We start from the raw sequence: 20,479 nt of genomic DNA, 5'->3' as shown, positions 1-20,479 counted from the left end.
GTGCATGAAAGCTGTACAAGTTGATAAAAGTCCAGGTGTGCCAAGGAAAGAAGACTCTGTATGATGGAGAATGCTCAGTCGGAGGCTGGCTTTGGAGGCCAACTTAGATACGTTGGCTACGAGAGCAGAGGAAGTTATTAAGCTATGTGTGGAGTTGGCCTTGGATGCCATAGGAAGAGTTTGAAGAGCAAGATGGGGTGCCAGATGTTGTCAATTGCTCAAGATGTGTCAGAGATGGCCCTGACCTCATGTCTGAGTGTGAAGGCTTCCACCCATTGTTGGGAGAGAAAAAGCAGAATGTCAAGGGCAGGGTGACCCAGTCAGAAATCAAACTGATGGTCTGAGACAAGGCCGTTGGAGAAAAGTATTTGATGTCAACTGTAATGATGGATTCCATGACCATGCTGATTAATGGATGTAAGCTGTTAGGTCTACAGCTCAGGGGATTAGTTTTTTGCTCATTTTTATGCCAAGCACAAAGCGAAAAATGTGGTTAAACAATTTCTTCACTTTGCTGTCTGTCAGTCTATGATTGAAGAACTATTTCATTTCAATTCAATATTTTCAACAGTGTAGAATATGAACCTGCAGCTTTGCGGTACTTTGGCTCTGAATTTGGCAAATTATACGGAATCTCGTCCCATGTGCACAGAAGGGTAAGGTAGTTGTGTTTGTCTGACTGGCAGGCAAACAAAATTGAAAATCATTCCCAACAGGAAACCTACTGTGAAGAGTCATAAAGGACACAAACATGCATGGAGAACAAACGTAACGTATAAAAGACGGTGCATCAATGGCGGTAAACTTCGGAATATATATTGTTGCGAATTCGCGCCCGCCGGCGTGCGATCGGCCGCTCGACTCGAATGGCGGCCGCCTCGCCCACCGGAACGGACAATTCTGTCGTGACCCTCTCGGAGCAACGCCGGGAGCTAGTCACGGGTGGGGGTTTAACCCCACCACGACCGCGTCAATTGCCCACCCGCGCAGGAGAGGGTTGCTCGCCAAATTCAATCCACCTAAGTACCTGCGCGGATGGTCGACCGGGCGATCGTACCTCGCCGCAGGCCGACTCCGGACATGAACCGCTTAAGCGGTCCGTTCCGTGCTATCGGGATAACCGAGCGGTGTTATCGTCGGCCTTGACGGTTCCGATTAATTATAGGGCATATTAAGCCCACAACGAACCCTTTACGTGAAGCAGGATGGAGGGTCAATAAAGAAAAGACGAAGCGAAACGGGAAAACAGTTCACACAATGCACATTTATTACGCGACACACGGAGAGCACACATATACAGCCAAACAGTTAAAATGCACATATAGCAGTTAAACAAAAGAAACAATGACGCAGAGTTACTACCGAATATGCGTACACACGGCAACACTTATTCAGTTCAACTTTACAGACGGCGCCAACACACATTTACTCAAAAACAAAGGAAAGAAGCCACCCTCATAGACAAGGGGGCAGACGGGCCTGTAGGCCAATATGCGCGCGTGACCTGAAGGAGCGGCCAGGTCCACGAGACCGGGTGGGTCCAACCCGCATCCTCGTGACGCGTTGGACGAGCCGCAGATGTGGCCGCGTGGCTGTGCCCCGACTCCATGCTCCTTGGCGGGTTTCGTTGGCACGACGTTTGGAGTGGGGTGGGAACGGGGCCCCCTTTGTTGCACTATCTCAGCACGGGGGAAAAGGGGGAATTGTTGATGCCCTGTTGGAGGGAGAATGGCTGGCTGGCTTGGGTCCCGCGACGAGCGATCTCCCACCGCGACCTCGTCGCCGACCTTCTCGCCTCGGACCCGAGCTCCTTGGCCTCTTCCCACAACTCTCCTCAGCCGACTGCAGAACCCAACTCGATGCCTTCGCCACCCGACTCCACTCTCTGCCACACTCTGCCCTCCAACCAAAAACTGACTCTTCTCCGATTTGCCTTGCGCTCGCCGTTTTATAGGCCAGCAGGAGAAAACAATATGCAGATTTCCGGATCAGAATGACCTCGGGGGCGGAGCCACGCTCGCCAATTGGACGGAGGAGAAGTGGGCGTGAACCTCCCCTGATCCTAGAATTTGCATATTTCGATTTCACACGGACGTGCCTGGAGGCGGGGCCAAGCCGCTCTGCGCTTGCTAATTGGACGGATCAGAAGTGGGCGTGTAGCGTTCTTGATCCGAATTCTCCCTCGGAAAGGCCGCTATTTGCACTCGCGGCTCGGTGCGTATCTTGAACGAGCCCAAGACAGCCCGACGCTCAGTGTTCACAGGTGGTGCGGGAATGGCCGTAGGAGAGAGGTGAGGGTGGTGGAGGGTTTATCGGTGGTGGTTTGATGGTTATGGCGGTTGAGACGTGGTTGGTTCAAAATAAAGATAGAACAGAAAAACGGCTATCTCAAAGCGTCGCAGCCCGAATGAAGCACATAAATTCCCTCTAAACAACAGCTTTGGGGCTAACTACACATGTACTTAGAGTTATCTCACCTACTGGCCCTGAATGGTGGTTTGCGAATTTCCACAGCCGTAACAATATATATACATATATATATATATATATATATATATATATATATATATATATATATATATATATATATATATATATATATATATATACACATACATATATATATATATATATATATATATATATATATATATATATATATATATATATATATATATATATATATATATATATATATATATATATATATATATATATATATATATATATATATATACATACATATATATACACATATATATATATATATATATATATATATATATATATATATATATATATATATATATATATATACATATATATATATACATATATATATATACATATATACACACATATATATATATACATATATATATACATATATATATATATATATATTTATATATTCGACAGCCTTTAAAAATCTTTTCCATTTCAATTGAATTATATACTTGAACACTGTAGAACACAAATCACCTTTTGGGCATTTTCAGAATCCTCCAGTTTAGCAGTACTTCGACACAATGTTGTGCCATCTCAACCAATCAGATTTTCCGCTCGCGCTCAGCGTTGGGGAGTATCAAGATTCAGACAAGATTTCGGCTCGTAGGAAATTTAGACAGTATTCGGAAATGCAATGAAAAAGGGTTTGAAAGACCCTTACCATGTATCAAGCCTGTGTGGGGTGTGCGTTTTTGTGATGTTAGCTGACTTCCAAGTAGATAGAAGATGACTGAGTAAATGATTGGGAAAGAGGATGAGGAAGAGCTACATAGGTTTTGAGGGCATCAACGCTGGTGCCGTCCAGGTCTATTGCAGAATCTGAGTCGAGTTGCCAGAATCTTCAGCTCAGGTAAGAAAGACAATGTCCATGAGCGGTGTCTATAAGAGGATCAGATGGGGGCAGCAGCCTTAAATCCAGGAATTTTAAGTAGTCATTTTTAAAAAAACGACTACGTGAAGCATTCGTCAATAGGCCAGGGGCTCACAGGTCTTTGGAAGCTCTGGGATCTTGGATGCTTATTACTGTCTATATAAACAAGTCATCAAATACCTGCACATCATGGAAATGACTTTTTGTTTGTTTTTTCAAACTTTCACTGAAATCAAGTTGACCTGGCTTGTGATCAATACCAGAAATAAGAACAGACTTTATTTCATGGCTTTCCATAACATTTTATTTACACCTGCTCTCAAAATAGCTTCCTACGAGCTATACCATGATGCGTCATTAAAACATATGTAATAACCTGTTCAACTTGATTTGTCTTTCCGACTCTGTCCACACGGACCATCAGTTACTTGAATATCTGGGAAAAAAGTTTAAGAAAAGTAAATCCTTAAACAGATACAAACTCTTACTGATTCATTCAAATTTCCGACAATTAAAGCAAACAAGTTGTCACGTTGCCCTTTCACAAGAACACGTCACAGTCCATCTGAACACACATGAAGAAGATGGATAAATATGTCAGTTCAGCGTCTGGTGATCTAAAATGTACATGTAACGCAACTCTAATTGGTTTTACATATTTTCCAAAAACGTTTTTTTTTCTGACATTTTCACCAGAAAGAGCGGCGATGACTAGGTCTGCAGTAGACCTATTAGTATCACGTAGAGTAAGCAGGGCAGCCACTTTACGACATTCACGTCCTTTGTTACCTTAAAAAAAAAATTTGAAACACCCCACCACCACTCGCATCCCCCTTTTACGGCTGCTACCTTTCCTTTGTCCCCCTGACTGGCCTGTCCGTCCTCCAACGATTGCATGACAATGTTACTCTCTCGGCAGAAGTACTTTCTTGCCTACTTCTGCCATAATATATACCTGGGCTTCGAGAAGAGCTACTACTGCACTCCACGCGACCAAGCTGGTCAACATTTATACGGAGATTGCATTTGATTGGGTATAAAGTTTTCTTTCTTCTGGGAAATTGTGGCCAACGCGAGTGAGTTATGTTGGCATCATTTCGGATAATTACCAAACTTTAAACTTCATAAAGCTTAATTTGATTTTATATTTGTCCATTTTACAGACGCTGTGAGGCCCGATATTGTTATGATTGTGGGGATAGATGGAGGAATTTAATAGGGAATTTAGGATTGAATAGAGTAGCTTGGTCCGTGAATGTGTAGGAGGCATCTTGATGTAATTAAATAGGGAAACTGTGAGCTTAAGTGTTGCGTGTCACCACACCGGGGGGGGGGGGGGGTTTGCGGTGTTAATTAGCGAGGGAGTAAGAATAAGCTTCCTCAGTATGTAATCGCCCCTCTGTTTTTATATTTCAAGATCGGCAATAAAGGTGGGGAAACATGTCCCTAACACAACTACAAGCAAATGTGCCGAGCAGGCAGAAGCCCAGCCTCCAAGGGTGACTGCGAGCAGTCATGCCCCCAAGGCTGATGATTGTTGTGTGTGACGTCAGAAGCTCGTAGAGTGGGCAGAAACCCCGCCTTCCCGGGTTTTCATGCAAGCAAGCCACACCCTGCAGGAGGAAACTGTGGTTAGGCATGACACCGAGAAGAGAGTGGAGTTCAGGGTGAGCGCATGCACAAGGCAGAGTTGAGTTGAGGGAAGGATGCACGCGGTCGAGAAAGAACGTAGTTAGGAGATGGCCTGTAAGAACAGGGCTTTACGGCTGGCTTTCCTTAAATGCATGAAGAGGACGGCACGATTCTTGTATTCGTGTTGAGGCGATTTGTCTCACGGGGTGAAGCAAGACGCTTAGCCTTTAGCTCTTGGTTGGGTCGTGAGGAACGGACCCCGAGCCTTGTGTATGTCAAATAGCGGGTCGGTGAGCATGATCGAAGCACGAAGCAGCTGCACTGGGTCTCTGAGCCTTGGTGTTGAGTGTCGCTGGCGGATTGCCTGGCTTACGTTTGTTCTGCTACGAGAGAAGCAGCTTGGCACCATTTTGCGCGCATCGACACGTGCTGGTGGAAGCGCCTCGATTCCAAGTTCCAAAGACCAGCTCTGGACCAAGCTAAGTACAAGAATAAAGGTAGGGTTTTCTTTTTATTTTGTTTCCCTTTGTCTGTATTTAAGTCTGTGTGAAGAGGCGCCTTGACTTAGACTTCTATTTACTTCACGTTATCATTACCTTTTGATTAATGTCCTTTGTAAATATGTCGTCTTCATTAAATGTGTTCATTTTAAGTAACTGGATCCATGTATTTGTTGTGCGGTTCGAGTATAAGCCCCCCTGTGCTGTGCTCCACCACTGCGCCCTTTTCCCACGCGCGTGTGCGCATTAATATCAGAGTTTCGTCTGTGGGCTTGCAAGGGAGAATTTTGACCATCTGGGGCTGGTGGTGTTAACCGCCCATCACCACAATTTGGGTCGGGGGGGGGGGTTAACCTGGGCCACCAAACCCGCGACAATATGTAACGTAGGGTAGGTTTTTGGGACTGAGGGGTTGGGAACAAGATTTGGAATCAAACAAAAATTGAGGCATTCAGCCTTCTCACAATCAGTCGGCTGTGGTGCCATTTTAAGTGAGGGAAGGGATGGGGGGAAGCACACACCAGTGACAGACTCAACAAGGCACCCCCAGGTTTTTGAGGAAGTTCAAGGTTGGCTGGATGTTGTGTTCTGGCTCTCCTGAGTGGATACACTTGTGGGCTTTGTTGAATGATCTGAGTTTGTCTTCGGTCAGATCTACATGGAGAAGGGAAGTTGGGTTGACGGAAACTGCCACACCACAGGATTCAGTATATTCGGGGGGTTTCCACAGCGAGGGTATTCCTCACCATAGGATTCAGTGTGCCAGGGGTTTTCTCTCACCATTCAGTGTCCAGTGCTGAGGCTGCTCTCTGACAATAGCCAGGATGGGTATGAACCGCAGATGAGGTAGGATAAACTTGTGAATTAAGTTTTGCAGGAGAATCCCCAGATGGCATTAATATCAAAAGACGCACAGATGAAAGACCAGTTCTGAAGTGAGAAGGGCAGGTTGTCGTCCAGGAATTTTAAGTCGTCCTTATTATGAAAAGTAAATCCTTAAACAGATCCTTGGAAGCTCTGGAATCCTGGATGTGATAAATATCGCAAATATGAACAGGGATCTGGGATCCCGGACTTATGCAGGGTGCATAAGTATTCTGCCTGCATAAACTGCCAGACTCACCGACGCCGAGGCAATTCTCTGAGAAGTGCCAGAGAGATGTTGACACTCAAAAGCATATGATCAGACGATTGGAACAGTGGAGGAAGAGGCGATGTTGGTAGTAAATTGGTCATTACAAAGTCTGAAAACAATTGGTCGAAATCTGGGTTGGAAAGTTCACCAATTGATTCGGGCCTCGGGAGTCGTAGAAGTCCATTGCTGCATTGCCATGGCTGGTGAGAGAGGTACCAACACCCAGGCAATTGGTATGGTAACAGATGAAATTTCCACATATGAGTAAGAGTTGGGATGGATGGTTATGAATTGATCCCTGGTCCATGTTGAGAGACAGAGACATATGCAGGTTGGGAAATAGAGTTGTCTTAACTGTTAGGGGGAAGCCTGGTGTTGGCATAACCGTTAAGGTGGCTGGCTTAAGATCTTCGAGTCTTGAGTTTGAGTCCCTGTCGTTCCATTAGAATAACACCAGGTGTGTTGACTCGGCTTGTCTTCCTTCCGAGGTTGGCAAAATGAGTACCAGCTTACTGGTAACGGGCAGTGCATCAGTAGCACAGTCGTGCTTCCAGAAAACGATTTAACCAGCAGCTACAAGCTACGTATGAAACAACTGTTGGAGGGCCAGTACAGCACAGACAAGCAAGAGTTGGTTGCAGATGGGCAAGCACAGCCAAAGGTAATCTTGGGGATTTGGAGACTTGAGCAGTAGAAAGACTGTGATAAATGGAGTTCTTGATGTAAAGTGCAACTGTGCCACCGGGCTGGGGTTCACACCTGACAGCTGGGGAGAAAGAGGAATCGGGGACATCCTGTGGGAGGAAGGATTCTGTTAAAGCAGATCATGTCAAGTTTAGTAGTGATGGTCTGGAATGAGAAATGTGCAAGATTGGAGATGCTGAAGGCCCATGGAGTTATGGATGGGGGAGCAGTTGCCATTGACAGTGTGGGATGGGGGTAGTGGGGAGAGCGGCAATGAGGGGATGGGTCATGGGGGAATGCATGGAAGTGAAAAGGAATAAGGGGACACAGAGCTCGGGTCGGGGTGAGGGAACCACAGCTGGTGTGTGGGGACCGATGTGAAAGGGTTTACCACCATGACCCCACATTCAATACCAAACGGGTTTGATTTGAGAATTTGAAGGGCAGATACATGAAGACTGACATCGGGATTGGGGTGTCAGGAAGGATGATTTAGGGAACGAGGAAAGATCGTGCTGTATGAATGTGATGGGAGATGGCCCACAGATTTGCATGCAATCCAGAAAGGAAGGGAAGAAGAGAAAGTAAAAGTAAATGGGAGGACATTGAGAAATGAGTGTCAGCAGATTAAACATTTTTTTAATTGTCATTTAAATGATCTGAGTTGACAGAGTGAGAAGGGGAGATGAGGAAAGAAATAGTCGTGACTGAATGATTCCGGGGAATAAACTCAGAATGAATCATGTATTTGTGGTCGTTTTGAGAAGAAGGAAGAAATGAAGGAATGGTTTAGAGGCAGGTTGCATTAGCATAAATTTAAAGGAGGATACACTTTTTAGCAAGGAGCCAATGGGGGAAGTAGGCTTGTCAAACAGCTGGCCAACAAGGAATGAGACTGATCATCAAAACATGGCGTTAGGGGTTTATTTTTTTACTTTTTATGTTGAATAAAACGTATAAAGGAAGGAGTTAGAACAAGAGTAGGAATTGGGATGTTGAGGGACGATCGGAGGAAAGCACAACAAAGAGGTGTGCGAGTCGGGGACATGAGTAGGCCCAACCAGCTAAGGCAGACCAGCAAGATCAATATAAACAATTGGGCATGCAAAAGACAAGGTAATGAGTGCACGGTATACACAAACAAAAATGTACAACGATCGACAACATTATCATTGAAGGGCCGTTTAAAAGCAGCACATTCCATTAACGATTCGTAACAATCGTGTTGCAGGTCTTCTACAACCAGCAGCCCGTGCATGCAAAGACCAACCCAAAAGGCTTTCTCAAAATTGGGATTCCGCGATCGGACGACGTCTTCTGAACAATCCAGAATTCGCGTAGAAAACGGTTGCGCCGATTCCTTTGGAATTGTGGTCCCACGTCGTAGCGAAGCACATTTGAAGCCACATTTACACACGCACATACATACACACACATTCTTTGTGACAGAAAATAATTTGTGCAGCGCTCCACTTGTTTTTGTACAAGTGCAGTGTTGGGGGTTGGCTTATCCAATCCCCTCGCTGCCTCGCCGCAGCGATGACGTGCATGAACTTAGGTCAATCAACGCAAGTCATGTGAGTAAATCAGCAACCATATTTTTAACTTGTAGTATTCTTGGGATTGTCCTGAGGAGTGCAAGACAAAAAAATAAAAAACCGAGACAACGACTCCCTTTTTCAACGATATTTAAACAATATTATTGGCCAAGTTAAACAAATGGATGTTCGCAATCAAAGAAAACCAGTTTATTTGACGCAAACATAATCCTATGTTCGCACTCGGTACAAAACTGTCTTTACTTTGGTTTGGGGAAAACAATCCGTTGGTTCAATGTAAACAAGAAAGATTCTATTTTAACGAACTTTCCACATGTCCCACACCATGTTAAACTTCAATGCATCCTTCTCAACAAGCCACTTGCATTCCTTTTGCTGGGTAAGGTTACACAGGAATGACTGAATGTTTGAAAAGTTATCGGTGGTGAGGGTTTGTCAGTTCAAATGACAAAAGGGAAGACCGGGTGGTGTTTATTTTCCTTCTTATGTTGGAGTTCAACTTCAGGTTAGAGAAGCCAACCCCTCGTTCGCACGAGTGTGCTTTCATAATGCAGGGAATCAAAATTGCAGTCACAATATGGAAAGTCTCAAGATGCCAATTTAGGAGAGTAAGAGATGTCCATTTTTGCAAAAACGAAACAAAAATAGCTTTTTAAACAGTGTGTTCTCACATTCAGACTCAAACGTGTTATGATGAACTGCGGTGTTCAGTTACTCGGTGACGCGTCCGCTTCCCTCTCCTGAACCCTTCTACAATACAACGCAAGCAAACCGTCCGCATTCTGCTCGGCCTCCTTGACACCCTCGCAGTACTGCATCCACTGCGTTGGGCTGGACTCGACACCATAGTACGCCCCCGCGATCGCACCTGCCATGCTAGCTATGGTGTCCGTGTCCCCTCCGAGCCATACGCTGTACACGATTGTCCGAGCCAATCCAGAAAACCCCGCAAGAATCTCGCTCTCTGGTTCGAGGCAATGGAGAAACGAGAAGATTGCAGTTGGCACAGAATCCAAAGCTCGAACACCGTGGCCTGGTTAAAAGAGCACACAATACCATGAACAACCCGAAAACAAATAATTGCTGCATGGTTAAAAGAAGCGTACCGCACCATAAAACATTAGTTCCCATAAACACAGAAGCACACCATACCATTCAGGCATAAACATCATTAAAGGGATTAAATGAAAATTATACCGACTCTTCTTCCGACTCCTGCCGATCTACCATCTTCGACTTGTGCCAATCCAAATACACCAAACACCTTCATGGTTTTTTTTTTTTTCTTCAGCCTTTCCTTTACCTAATCTTATGTAATCTTTATCAAAAAAATGAAACAAAACTTCCTCTTTCACATGTGTGGTTCACAGTATTGTCTTAATTCATCACTCTTCTGCGTCTTCAAAAGCCTGTTTTCAATTTGACCTTTCCCTTGTCCCGTGTCTTAAACGTCCCACTGTAAAAACGTTTCTTTTCTCCATTCTCTTAATTCTCCTTTATCGTATCTCTCACGTAATGTCTTTAATCACATATCTGACTTAAAAAAAATTTTACATCCCAATTTGCGATGCATGTTCGTGTTCCATCAATCGTCTTTTTTTTTTTTTTCCAACTTCAGTGCCAATTCACCCCATCTACTTAAATCTACCTCCTCCTATCCCCTCACCTGTTATACCCTCCCTTAACCCCTCTCATCTTGCCCCTCATCCTACCTACACTCTTGGTAACCCTTAACTGTCTTCTGCTTCAGTTTCAGCTCCACCTCTGTTGTTCCAAAGTGTGTGGTGTTCTAACATCTGTGGCCTCCAATCAAACCGAACAGATATCTCACTCTCAAACAGTACACTCAACATTTCAAACATGCTCTTTCTTTCCTCTCAGCACACCTCCACCCACCTCTTCCCAACCCCTCAAATCTTGTACCTCACCCTTCTCCCTCCAATCACCCCTCTCACTCCCCCTCCCCAAACTAGCCCCCCCCTCATCCACAAACCTGCCTCCTTCCCCACCTCTCTCTTCCATCTCATAATTCCACCTCCTCCAATATTCAAATGCCCTCTGTCCCCTCTCATTACTCCCCACTGTACCTCAACTCATCACCACAGAGCCTTTTCTCCTCCTCATCCAGCCCTCTCTCCGATCTCTTCTGCAACCCCCCACACTCTTTCAATAACTCTCCTTACCTTCACCCCCTCATCCCTCCCTCATCCTACCCTCCCCTCACCTCCACTGCACCCAAAACCTCCTCCCCTCCCTCTTCCTTAACAGTGTGAACCTCAAACCTACGGGGTCTTCGCTCCAACCTTACAGATCTTTCCATACAGGTTGCCACTGACAAACCAGACATAATCTGCCTAACAGAAACTTTCCTCCCTCAAGATGTCTCTGACTCCCAAGTATCTCTCCCTGTTTACTCCCTCCTTCTGTATGACAGACCTGAGCCTCATCCTGGTGGAGGAGTTGCTCTCTTCATCAAAGACTATTCCTCACTCTCCATGCACTGCCCACAGTCCCCCACACCCCCAGAAATACCTCTGGCTATGACTTCCCCTCCTCTCCCACCTCATGTTTTTGTGTGTGTTGTACCGTCCACCAAACAGTGATGACTCCATTTACACCTTGCTCGCCAAAAACATGGACCAACTTCTATCTTCTCATCCCAACTCTCTCTTCCTCATATGTGGTGACTTCAATTGTCGTCATGTCACCTGTCATGGTTCTTCAGCAAAAGACTTCTGCGACTGACACAATCTGTCAACGTCCCGACCCGGATCTTAACCAATGGTACTCCATCTCTTCTGGATCTGATTTTGACAAATTTCCCTGAAAATATCTGCTGTTCTTCCTGCGCTCCAATCGGTTCTTCTGACCACGTCCTTGTCAATGTTGACATCTCTCTGGCTGTTATTAGAGAACCATCTCAGTACCGTCGATTCTGGCATTTCACTCAGGCCAATTGGCAGGGACTTCAAGCAGCCATCAAACTTCTAGACTGGTCTCCCATTGCTACTTTCTCCAACATCAACTCGTCCTGGGAAATCTTTCAAAGAAACTTGCTCTCTCGCACTCTCATACACAGATTTACCCCATCTCATCTTTAGTTGTCCTACACTTCCTCCCGCCCATAGTACACTGAAGCTTGTGGCGAGGCAGTTGTCCTGAAACAGCTTGCCTTCACCTCATGGAAGGCTAATCCAACTGAAGGCAATCTCATTTCCTTCCACAAAGCTCAGAACAAGTGTGTGTCTACCCTCAGGAGAGCCAGAAAACAACATCTACCGAATCTTAAGTCTGAACTCTCAAACCTCTCTCCCTCCTCAAAATCCTGGTGGCATCTAGATAAATCTGTTTCTGGTGTATGTTCCCCCTCCATACCCTCCCTTACCTCAAATGGCCACACTGCTGACACCACACATGAAAAGGCTGAATGCCTAAACTCGGTGTTTGCAGCTAAATCTGGTGTCCCAAACCCATCGCTTTCTGTACCCACCTTACCCAGTTGCACCCACCTGTCCCTGGACTGTGTTCTTTTCTCCTGACAATGTGGAGATTTTGTCGTCAAACCTCAAATCAGATTCTGCAACCGGTCCAGACGGCATCAGCCCACATGTCCTAAAAACCTGCTCTGTTGCTCTTATTCACCCGCTCACCTTCACTTTCATTCCTCTTTTTTCCCCACCTTTGGAACAAACTCCCACTCTTCCCAACAGGTCTTCAAAACAGCTGTTCACCACCATCTCTTATCCTCACGCATCCAAAACCATAATCTTTTCGACCCCCGCTCATCCACCCCAAACCCACCACCTTCAAATTCCCTGCTTTCCTTCCTGAAAGTCCCTGTTGTGTACGGACCTGAGAGTCCCTGTCATGTCCATCTTGTTTACACCTTGTTCCCCACCCCATCCCTCTGTGTTCCACACTGCTTTTTTCTTCCCTCTCCTGTCCCTCGTCTCCTTCTCCCCTTGTTGTACATTATTTGTGTTAGCTCTCATACGAGTCTCATCAGTGCATGCAAAAAAATGAAATAATTTTTTTAAAAGGTTGTAGTATGTGTGTGCCCAACTCACCAAACTGCTTTACCACATCTTCCTTTGAAAGATTTTTCTTGTTGAGGTACTCCTTCATTTTCTCAAGTTTTTTGCAGTAAGGTTTATCTGCTGAATTGAAACTGAAAGACAAAAAAAAGGTTAATGATTCACATGCTGATGATGGGGCATCGGCAATCGACGGGGGGAGTGACGTCGGATCGCCGGGAGGGAGGGGGAGAGGGATGCCGGATCACCACGACGCCGGGGCGGGGGGGGGAGGGACGTCGGATCACCGTGATGCTGGGGGGGGAGAGAGGGACGTTGGATCACCGTGACGCCGGGGGGCGGAGGGGACGTCAGATCGCCGCGACGCTGGGGGCGGGGAGGGACGTCGGATTGCCGCGATGCCGGAGGGGGAGGGACGTCAGATCGCCACAACACTGGGGTGATAGGGTGTCTGGGAGCGGCATGGTGACGGGTTAGGGAGAGTCAGGGAGTGGCAAGACTGCAGGGCTCAGAGTTTGAGGAGCACTGCGACAGCGGGGCTTTCAATGCTCCCTGAGGGCGGTGCTCTGCATTATGGAACACCGCTATGGCAAGACCCAGGGAGTGCCACAATGGGCGGGACTCAGGGGCATCAGGGAGCACCGTGATGTCAGGGTTTGAAGTGACATCATCAGTGCTCCATGTAATCGACCAGTCCACAAAATTGTGGTTTCTGACATACCTTTTCACAAATTATTTTGACAGTTAAACATTTGGTTCATCAAATGTTACCACACCCTTCTACTTCAAGGTTGTCTGTATATTACATTGTCCAAAAGTAGGTTATTTGATTGATTAATGTCCATCTAGTAGTCGAGCATCGTCCAAACTTGAGTTTATTAAAATGATCAACATGGAATATACTGGCATGGCGCTCGACAAAGCAAAGAAAAGCAAATGGTGACTAGTTCTTCTCTCTGTGCTCCCCTTCTGTTCTGCTTCCCCCCATATTAAAGTGGGAAAGCACGGAGTCCAGAGTAAAAAAAAAAAATACATACATGTATTGTGCAAACGTATATACACGAGTATACGAAGACCTTCTAACACTGTTCAGTAACGACAAGACAATTAGTGTCGCATTACAGCAATTGATGCACAATTTGTGACCAACTATCTTTTCTACCCTCGTTAACCACCCAACTCCACCTCCACCCCAATCCCTCTATCCAAATTTCTACTTTTCCCTCCTGAGAGTTTCCTTCTGCATCCATCTTGTCCACTCCATGCATCCTCTCATGCTCCCCATTGTTTGTCCAAGGCTCCTTCTGTCTTGGCATTTCTCCCCTCTCTCTGCTGTTCCTTTTGTCCTGTTGCATTGCGATCCGTTCGATGTACGCGAGTACTAGCTCTTCTACAAGCCTCGACTATGTATACAAAAAAAGAAGAAAAAAAAAAAAACAAGCGTAGTCTGCCACACAAGCTCATTGTCTATTTCTTTATGTTTTATATTTCCAAATTAAGATCCTGAAGAGATGTATTATAAACGACTAACTTGATCCTGATGTAAATAAAATATGGTAAATCGATTTCGCTTTACCTTGCGTTTGCAGAAGCCTCGATGGGTTCCATCTCGGCGATGAGTTTGTTCACGAAGCTCATTTTATCAACGTTTTCATCATGAAGAGCAAAATGTACGGCAAGAGCTTGCAGTATGGCACCATTGTAACCCAGAACGTGAGCGTGAGTCAACCTGGCAATCTGCCGGGCTACCTGTAAAGTCAGAAATGATAGCCCGAGGTAAGACATAGTGAGCATCGAGCTTGCTCGGAAGGAATAATCACCTGCCACAAAAACTTAAATCATTCAAGAGAAAACCTGTGAGTGGCAGCACAATTCATTACGTATCACTCTACTTGCAGGTTACAGTTTAAAACCAAATACAAAATGCTATTCTGGTGTGAGCACTGGTATAGCATTTTGAACCATGCCATTGTCCAGAGGTGCTGTTGAGATGGGCATCTTGTCAGCTTGCATTTCCTTCCACAACAAAAAAAACAATCATTATTTATCTTACAAGGAGAACCGGGCGTAGTGGCGTGCGCCTGTAATCCGGCTACTCGGAGGCTTGGGTTGGAGGATCGCTTGAGGACGGGTGCTCTGCGCTGGGCCACGCTATGAGATTGTCGGGCAGCCCGGAATCGTTGCGAAACCCAATCCTTATCCCTGTGTCGTAAGAGGCGACCAGGGTTGCGTCAGGAAGGGCATCCGGCGTAAAACCTGTGCCAAATCAGTATGCGGATCATAACGGATGATCCGCTGTGGGGACCCCTAACGGGAGCAGCCGAAAGGAGAACAACAACATTTATCTTACAAGGAGAAGGCAGTGTATGAATGTCGTCAAATCCCGTTTAATTTTTGCTCGTACACAACGCTTTTAGAACCTCAAAGTGGTAACTCGTAAAGATACGAGGCGAAGGGCTCACTTTTTTCCAAGTGTACAGGAAGTCCTCGATATACGCAGTCCCGTTAACCGTTTTTTCGATATTTTATTTACCGCTTAATACGAGTGACAAACGATCGACAAGCGAGGATGGTGTCTCTGTGAGCAAGAGGAGCCGCAGTGTCGTCACCTTGCGGACTAAATTAGATGTGTTGGGGCGGTTCGATGCTGGTGATCGTACAGTGCATATATAGCCACCGTGATTGGGATACCTGTGACGACCGAGGACAATCGGGACAAACAAGGACAAGGTGAGAGCTGCTGGTAGGTGCAATACACCACTGGGTGCTTCGAGGAATGTACGCACTCAATTTGGTGATGGAGAATATGGAAAGTTTATTATCTGATGAATCTGGGCTACTTTGGAAACTAATGCCTCCCCGACCCTCACCTCATTCCACCTCCTCAAGCCATTTCTCTATCACAAATGAGTGCTCAACTACTGTACATGTTTTTTATACCTTCATTTTATTTTATTCATTGTTAAAAAAATCTCTTGTATAACTTGTCTAAGAGGGAACCAAAATTTCCCAGGAACGCTACCCCCGTTTATAACATGTATTCCTATACAAAAATACGTTCCGATGTACACTGTTTCAATACAAATAGTATTTCCCAGGAACGCATGCAGGACGAAGATGGAGGACTCCATGCACACTGGTCGGTCTATTTTTCGAATGCCTTTTATCTGGTCTCCGACGCCTCATTTTCATCAGCAATTTTAACTCCAAAGATAGAAGCAAGCTCCACATCCCCATTGGTATTGCAGAAGCCAGAAGTCGACGTCATGACAAATACATAGCTGGTGTTATCCTGCGTACGATAAATAATGCTGGTAATTCCAGCGATAATCCCCAGAAAACACCAGGGAGACAATTTCTCCCCTCTCCCCCCTTCTTATCCCTCACCCCCCTGCCCCCTCAGAGTCTGAGCTCAGTTTTGGTGAATCTTGGATGGGGTCCTTGGACGACACTTCAAACGAGAACGGCACTCGGCAGAGCTCATACCTCCGCCAGGCCGAAAAGTTTACGTTTTGTATCCCGCTGACAGGCCTGATCCGGATATTCACCAAAATCGAATAAATTCGTCCTCGTCACACTTCCAACATGTCCACCAAAATTTCAACCAAATCCGTTCACAACTTGTTGAGATATCTTGCTTACAGACAGATAGATAGACAAACAAACAGGGGTGAAAACATGACCTCTATCCACCTTCGATGGCGGAGGTAAAAATTGTTTAAAATACAGCATTGCCAGTTGTTCCGACCCACCTCTTTAATGCAATCAATGTCTGGATAGGCCAAAGCTACAGGAGCTACCCTCATGGCTGCTCCGTTCCCGTACGAGCCTTTTCCCTGGAACTGCTCCTCTGCAGGACGAAACACTTCACCACCTGTTAGGTTGCGTTGAAGCAATTTTTCAAACAAGTTGGAAATGCCTGGGCTGTAACCTCGGCAAGGATCCTTTTGAAACTCTTTAGCAAATCTGGAATACAAAAAGGCACAAATAATCTTAACGGGGAAACTCACAAAATGCTCAGGTTGTGCTTTGAAATCAAACTATGTGCACTACTCTCTTGGGTTTTACTTTCATCTCGTAAATGTCAGTTCGTTTTATTTGTGGAGCCAAAGGAAGGGTCGTTGGTCTTTTACTGAAGTGTCAAAATGGCCACGTGGCCATTTTTGGGGCAGATTATCAACTCTTCATTCCAATGTAATATTGTTAGCTTGACATGAAAGGCAACTTGCCATTACACGAGTTGTATAAACTCGGGCGAAGTCAATGGCGTGACATCACAAATCCCCACGCTTCCCACCGAAGGCAAAGTTGAAAGACGGCAAAAATTTCCACCAGGAATGACCCAATATCAAATTTGGAGTTAAAAAAATAAATAAATTATGTTTTGACCCTTGTGACCGAAGTCCCCACACTCCCTGGGGCATGAACCGGGGTTCAAATCCAAAAAAAGTCGTCACAAATTTCATGCACCCCCAATGTTGATTGCATAAAACAGTTTCATTTAAACAATGTGCCCATAATTGCATTTTTTGGTATTTGACCTTTTGATCCCACCCCAGGGCCGAGTGCATGAAGTCATGCTATCTCCTAAAAGGTTGCGCAGAAATTCACCAAACTTGGTAGTTATGATCTCCGCATGGCAAGAAGGTGCGAGAGATGATCATTTTGGCCCCACGCCCGGGGTGAGGTCAAACGGTCAAATACCAAAAAATTCAATTGACACATTTTTAAACCTTTTTTTTTAATGTTTAAAAACTCATTATTTGATGTTGGGTCATTTCTGGTGGAACGTTTTGCCATATTTCAACTTCGCCTCGGGTGGGAAGCGTGGGGATGTGCGCCATCGACTTCGCTCTCGTTAAAAGTTTGCCAACGCGTCAGTCTCACCTTAAAGCCATGTCTTCCGCAACGAACTTTTCATGCACAATCAGTGATCCTGCCACTGATCTCGTCATGGCAGTGTCATCCGTGTACCGCAGATCTGGGAGGTAACATCGAGCAGGGCATTAAGCAAAGCAAGTAGGAAGGAATCCTTCACATGGTCAGCATGCATATGGCTGGTTTATCGTAGGCTCGGTGTGCATTGAAAAGAAACCATTTACTCGAATTGTGTTTCTGCTTCAGGTTAGGAAAATAATACGACAGTACATTCTGAAGATGGTGGGATTGTCAAAAAAAATAGTATTACAGAGCAAGCTAAGATCTTATGGCGAGGCAGGTCGAGAGGTGCGAGAAAAGAAAAACAGGAACGAAGGTGAGCGGAAAACCGACATTTTGGAAGGTAAATAAGGTTGCTCAGGGATTTACTGGGGGCTGGGAGGGGGGTGTCCCCTCGAGAGGCTGATAAAAGCAGGGGTGTTAAGACCAGAGGGGGCAGTAGAAAAAATGTGCACCAAGTTATATGGCCCTGTTGTACTTCCGCTACATTGTAGATGTTAATGAAATTGACGGCTTTTAAATCCAAAGGATCCAGAAGAGGTGAGAAGCAGGGGAACACGCCGATTGGGGAGATTAGTACTTCATCGAGCTATGGACAAAGACCTTGGAGGCCATGACGAGTTCATGGATTTGGCAGGCTGGCTTTGGAGGCCACATTTTTTATATATCATCTATTCAGGAAAGGTTGTAGCTGATTGTAAAAGGCCGACACTAAATAGACTGAACCTCCAGTTGCTGATCAAGGGAATAGAAGTTAAGTAGGTTCTCTAGATTATTCTTCGAACAAGAAAACATGAGAATATGATTCTCCATTGGATTGAATGACATGTTCCACGAGTTAGACAAGCATCTCATCCTTTCCCAAGCATACTTCCTTATGATCCTAACATGCCTGATGGCATACGGAGCCTCTTGGGGAATTCACACCACTTTGGTCCATCTTGGGTCCATTGACTGATCGCCGTCCGTGTGGTTTCTAGCTCCCTCAGCTCATTTTCCACTGAAGGTCGTCCAACCCTCCTTTAACCTTCAGCCTTCCAACATATCACTCTCTTCTTGTGATGCCGTTTTCCACACACAGTACATTCCTGATCTATCTCCACATATTTTTGTAGCTCACCTGAAACGTAGTTGCAGGGAGCTTATGGGATGGTGCGTTGTCTGTCAGTCTGTAAACACTTGCAACTTCTCCGAAACTGCTGATGGGATTAGGACCAAACTTGGCTAAAATTATATTTGGTATGTTGCAACTGAAGTTTGTTCAAGGCATTAAAAAAATAAAAAAATTGGGGTATAAGAGGGTCTTCCGGGAGTCCAGGTTTGACCCGCCAAAATAGGTATTTGCTCGGTACTTGCTTTCTTCTCAGAAACCACACACACAATTCCGATGAAACTAGACCACAACCTTCATCACCCGGGATGTACCGACGTTTGTTCACGGCAACACAACATTGGTTCGTTGGTACAATTTGCCGATTCGGCCCCGCGCTTACTTCCTCCTCAGTATCATTATTCCACCAGGTATTGCCCCCATTTTTATTTCCTCCATGATGTTTCCCTTTTCCAGTTCTTCTTTCGACCTCCTTTTTGCTGTCTCTCTCTACTTAGCCAGGAGATTCACAAAATCTTTTTGTGACAGCTATAACTAGACCGGCACTCGGTGGAGCGCATACCTCTGCCAGACTGAAGAGTTTACGTTTTGTATCCCACTGATGGGTCGGATTTGCATCTTTATATTAACCAAAATCTAATCGGCTTGTTCTTGTCACCGACCCAACTCATCCACCAAGTTTAGTCTGAATCCGTTCATAACCATTTGAGATATCCTGCTGTTAACAGAGTAGATTAGTGTGATGTTAACAGAGTAAGGGTGATGTTAACAGAGTAGATTAGTGTGATGTTAACAGAGTAGGGGTGATGTTACCAGAGTAGATTAGTGTGATGTTAACAGAGTAGGGGTGATGTTACCAGAGTAGATTAGTGTGATGTTAACAGAGTGTGGGTGATGTTACCAGAGTAGATTAGTGTGATGTTAACAGAGTATGGGTGATGTTATCGGAGTAGATTAATGTGATGTTAATAGAGTAGGGGTGATGCTAACAGGGTAGATTGGTGTGATGTTAACAGAGTAGATTAGTGTGATGTGAACAGAATAGGGGTGATGCTAACAGGGTAGTTTGGTGTGATGTTAACAGAGTGCTCAGTGTGATGTTAACAGAGTAGATTAGTGTGATGTTAACAGTAGATTAGTGTGATGTTAACAGTAGATTAGTGTGATGTTAACAGAGTATGGGTGATGTTAACAGAATAGATGAGTGTGATGTTAACAGTAGATTAGTGTGATGTTAACAGAGTAGATTAGTGTGATGTTAACAGAGTAGATTAGTGCGATGTCAACAGAGTATGGGTGATGTTAACAGAATAGATTAGTGTGATGTTAACAGAGTAGATTAGTGTGATGTCAACAGAGTATGAGTGATGTTAACAGAGTAGATTAGTGTGATATCAACAGAGTAGGGGTGATGTTACCAGAGTAGATTAGTGTGATGTGAACAGAATAGGGGTGATGCTAACAGGGTAGTTTGGTGTGATGTTAACAGAGTGCTCAGTGTGATGTT

At 45.1% G+C, this 20,479-nt stretch overlaps 2 protein-coding genes across 3 annotated transcripts in view; one reads left to right on the top strand and one right to left on the bottom strand.

The window, feature by feature from the left end:
* LOC147035473 (uncharacterized) overlaps window positions 1-20,479 on the top strand; it is a 270,907-nt gene that overhangs the window by 80,361 nt on the left and 170,067 nt on the right. The gene's annotated exons all lie outside the window — the stretch shown is intronic.
* Window positions 8,233-20,479, bottom strand: part of ADPRS (ADP-ribosylserine hydrolase) — a 13,744-nt gene continuing 1,497 nt past the window's right edge. Inside the window, exons 2-6 of the mRNA XM_085899085.1 lie at window positions 17,811-17,904; window positions 16,676-16,889; window positions 14,500-14,672; window positions 12,957-13,057; window positions 8,233-9,922 (exon numbers count right to left, since the gene is read on the bottom strand). Of these exons, the coding sequence (XP_085755211.1) occupies window positions 9,597-9,922; window positions 12,957-13,057; window positions 14,500-14,672; window positions 16,676-16,889; window positions 17,811-17,904 (908 nt within the window). The 3' untranslated portion in view covers window positions 8,233-9,596. The remainder of the gene's footprint in view (window positions 9,923-12,956; window positions 13,058-14,499; window positions 14,673-16,675; window positions 16,890-17,810; window positions 17,905-20,479) is intronic.

The sequence above is a fragment of the Eptatretus burgeri genome, chromosome 1 (assembly GCF_056783735.1).
Source record: "Eptatretus burgeri isolate ZD-2024b chromosome 1, Ebu_testis_v1, whole genome shotgun sequence".
In the NCBI taxonomy this organism is placed as follows: Eukaryota; Metazoa; Chordata; class Myxini; order Myxiniformes; family Myxinidae; genus Eptatretus; species Eptatretus burgeri.
This window is presented reverse-complemented; position numbering and strand designations above follow the sequence as displayed.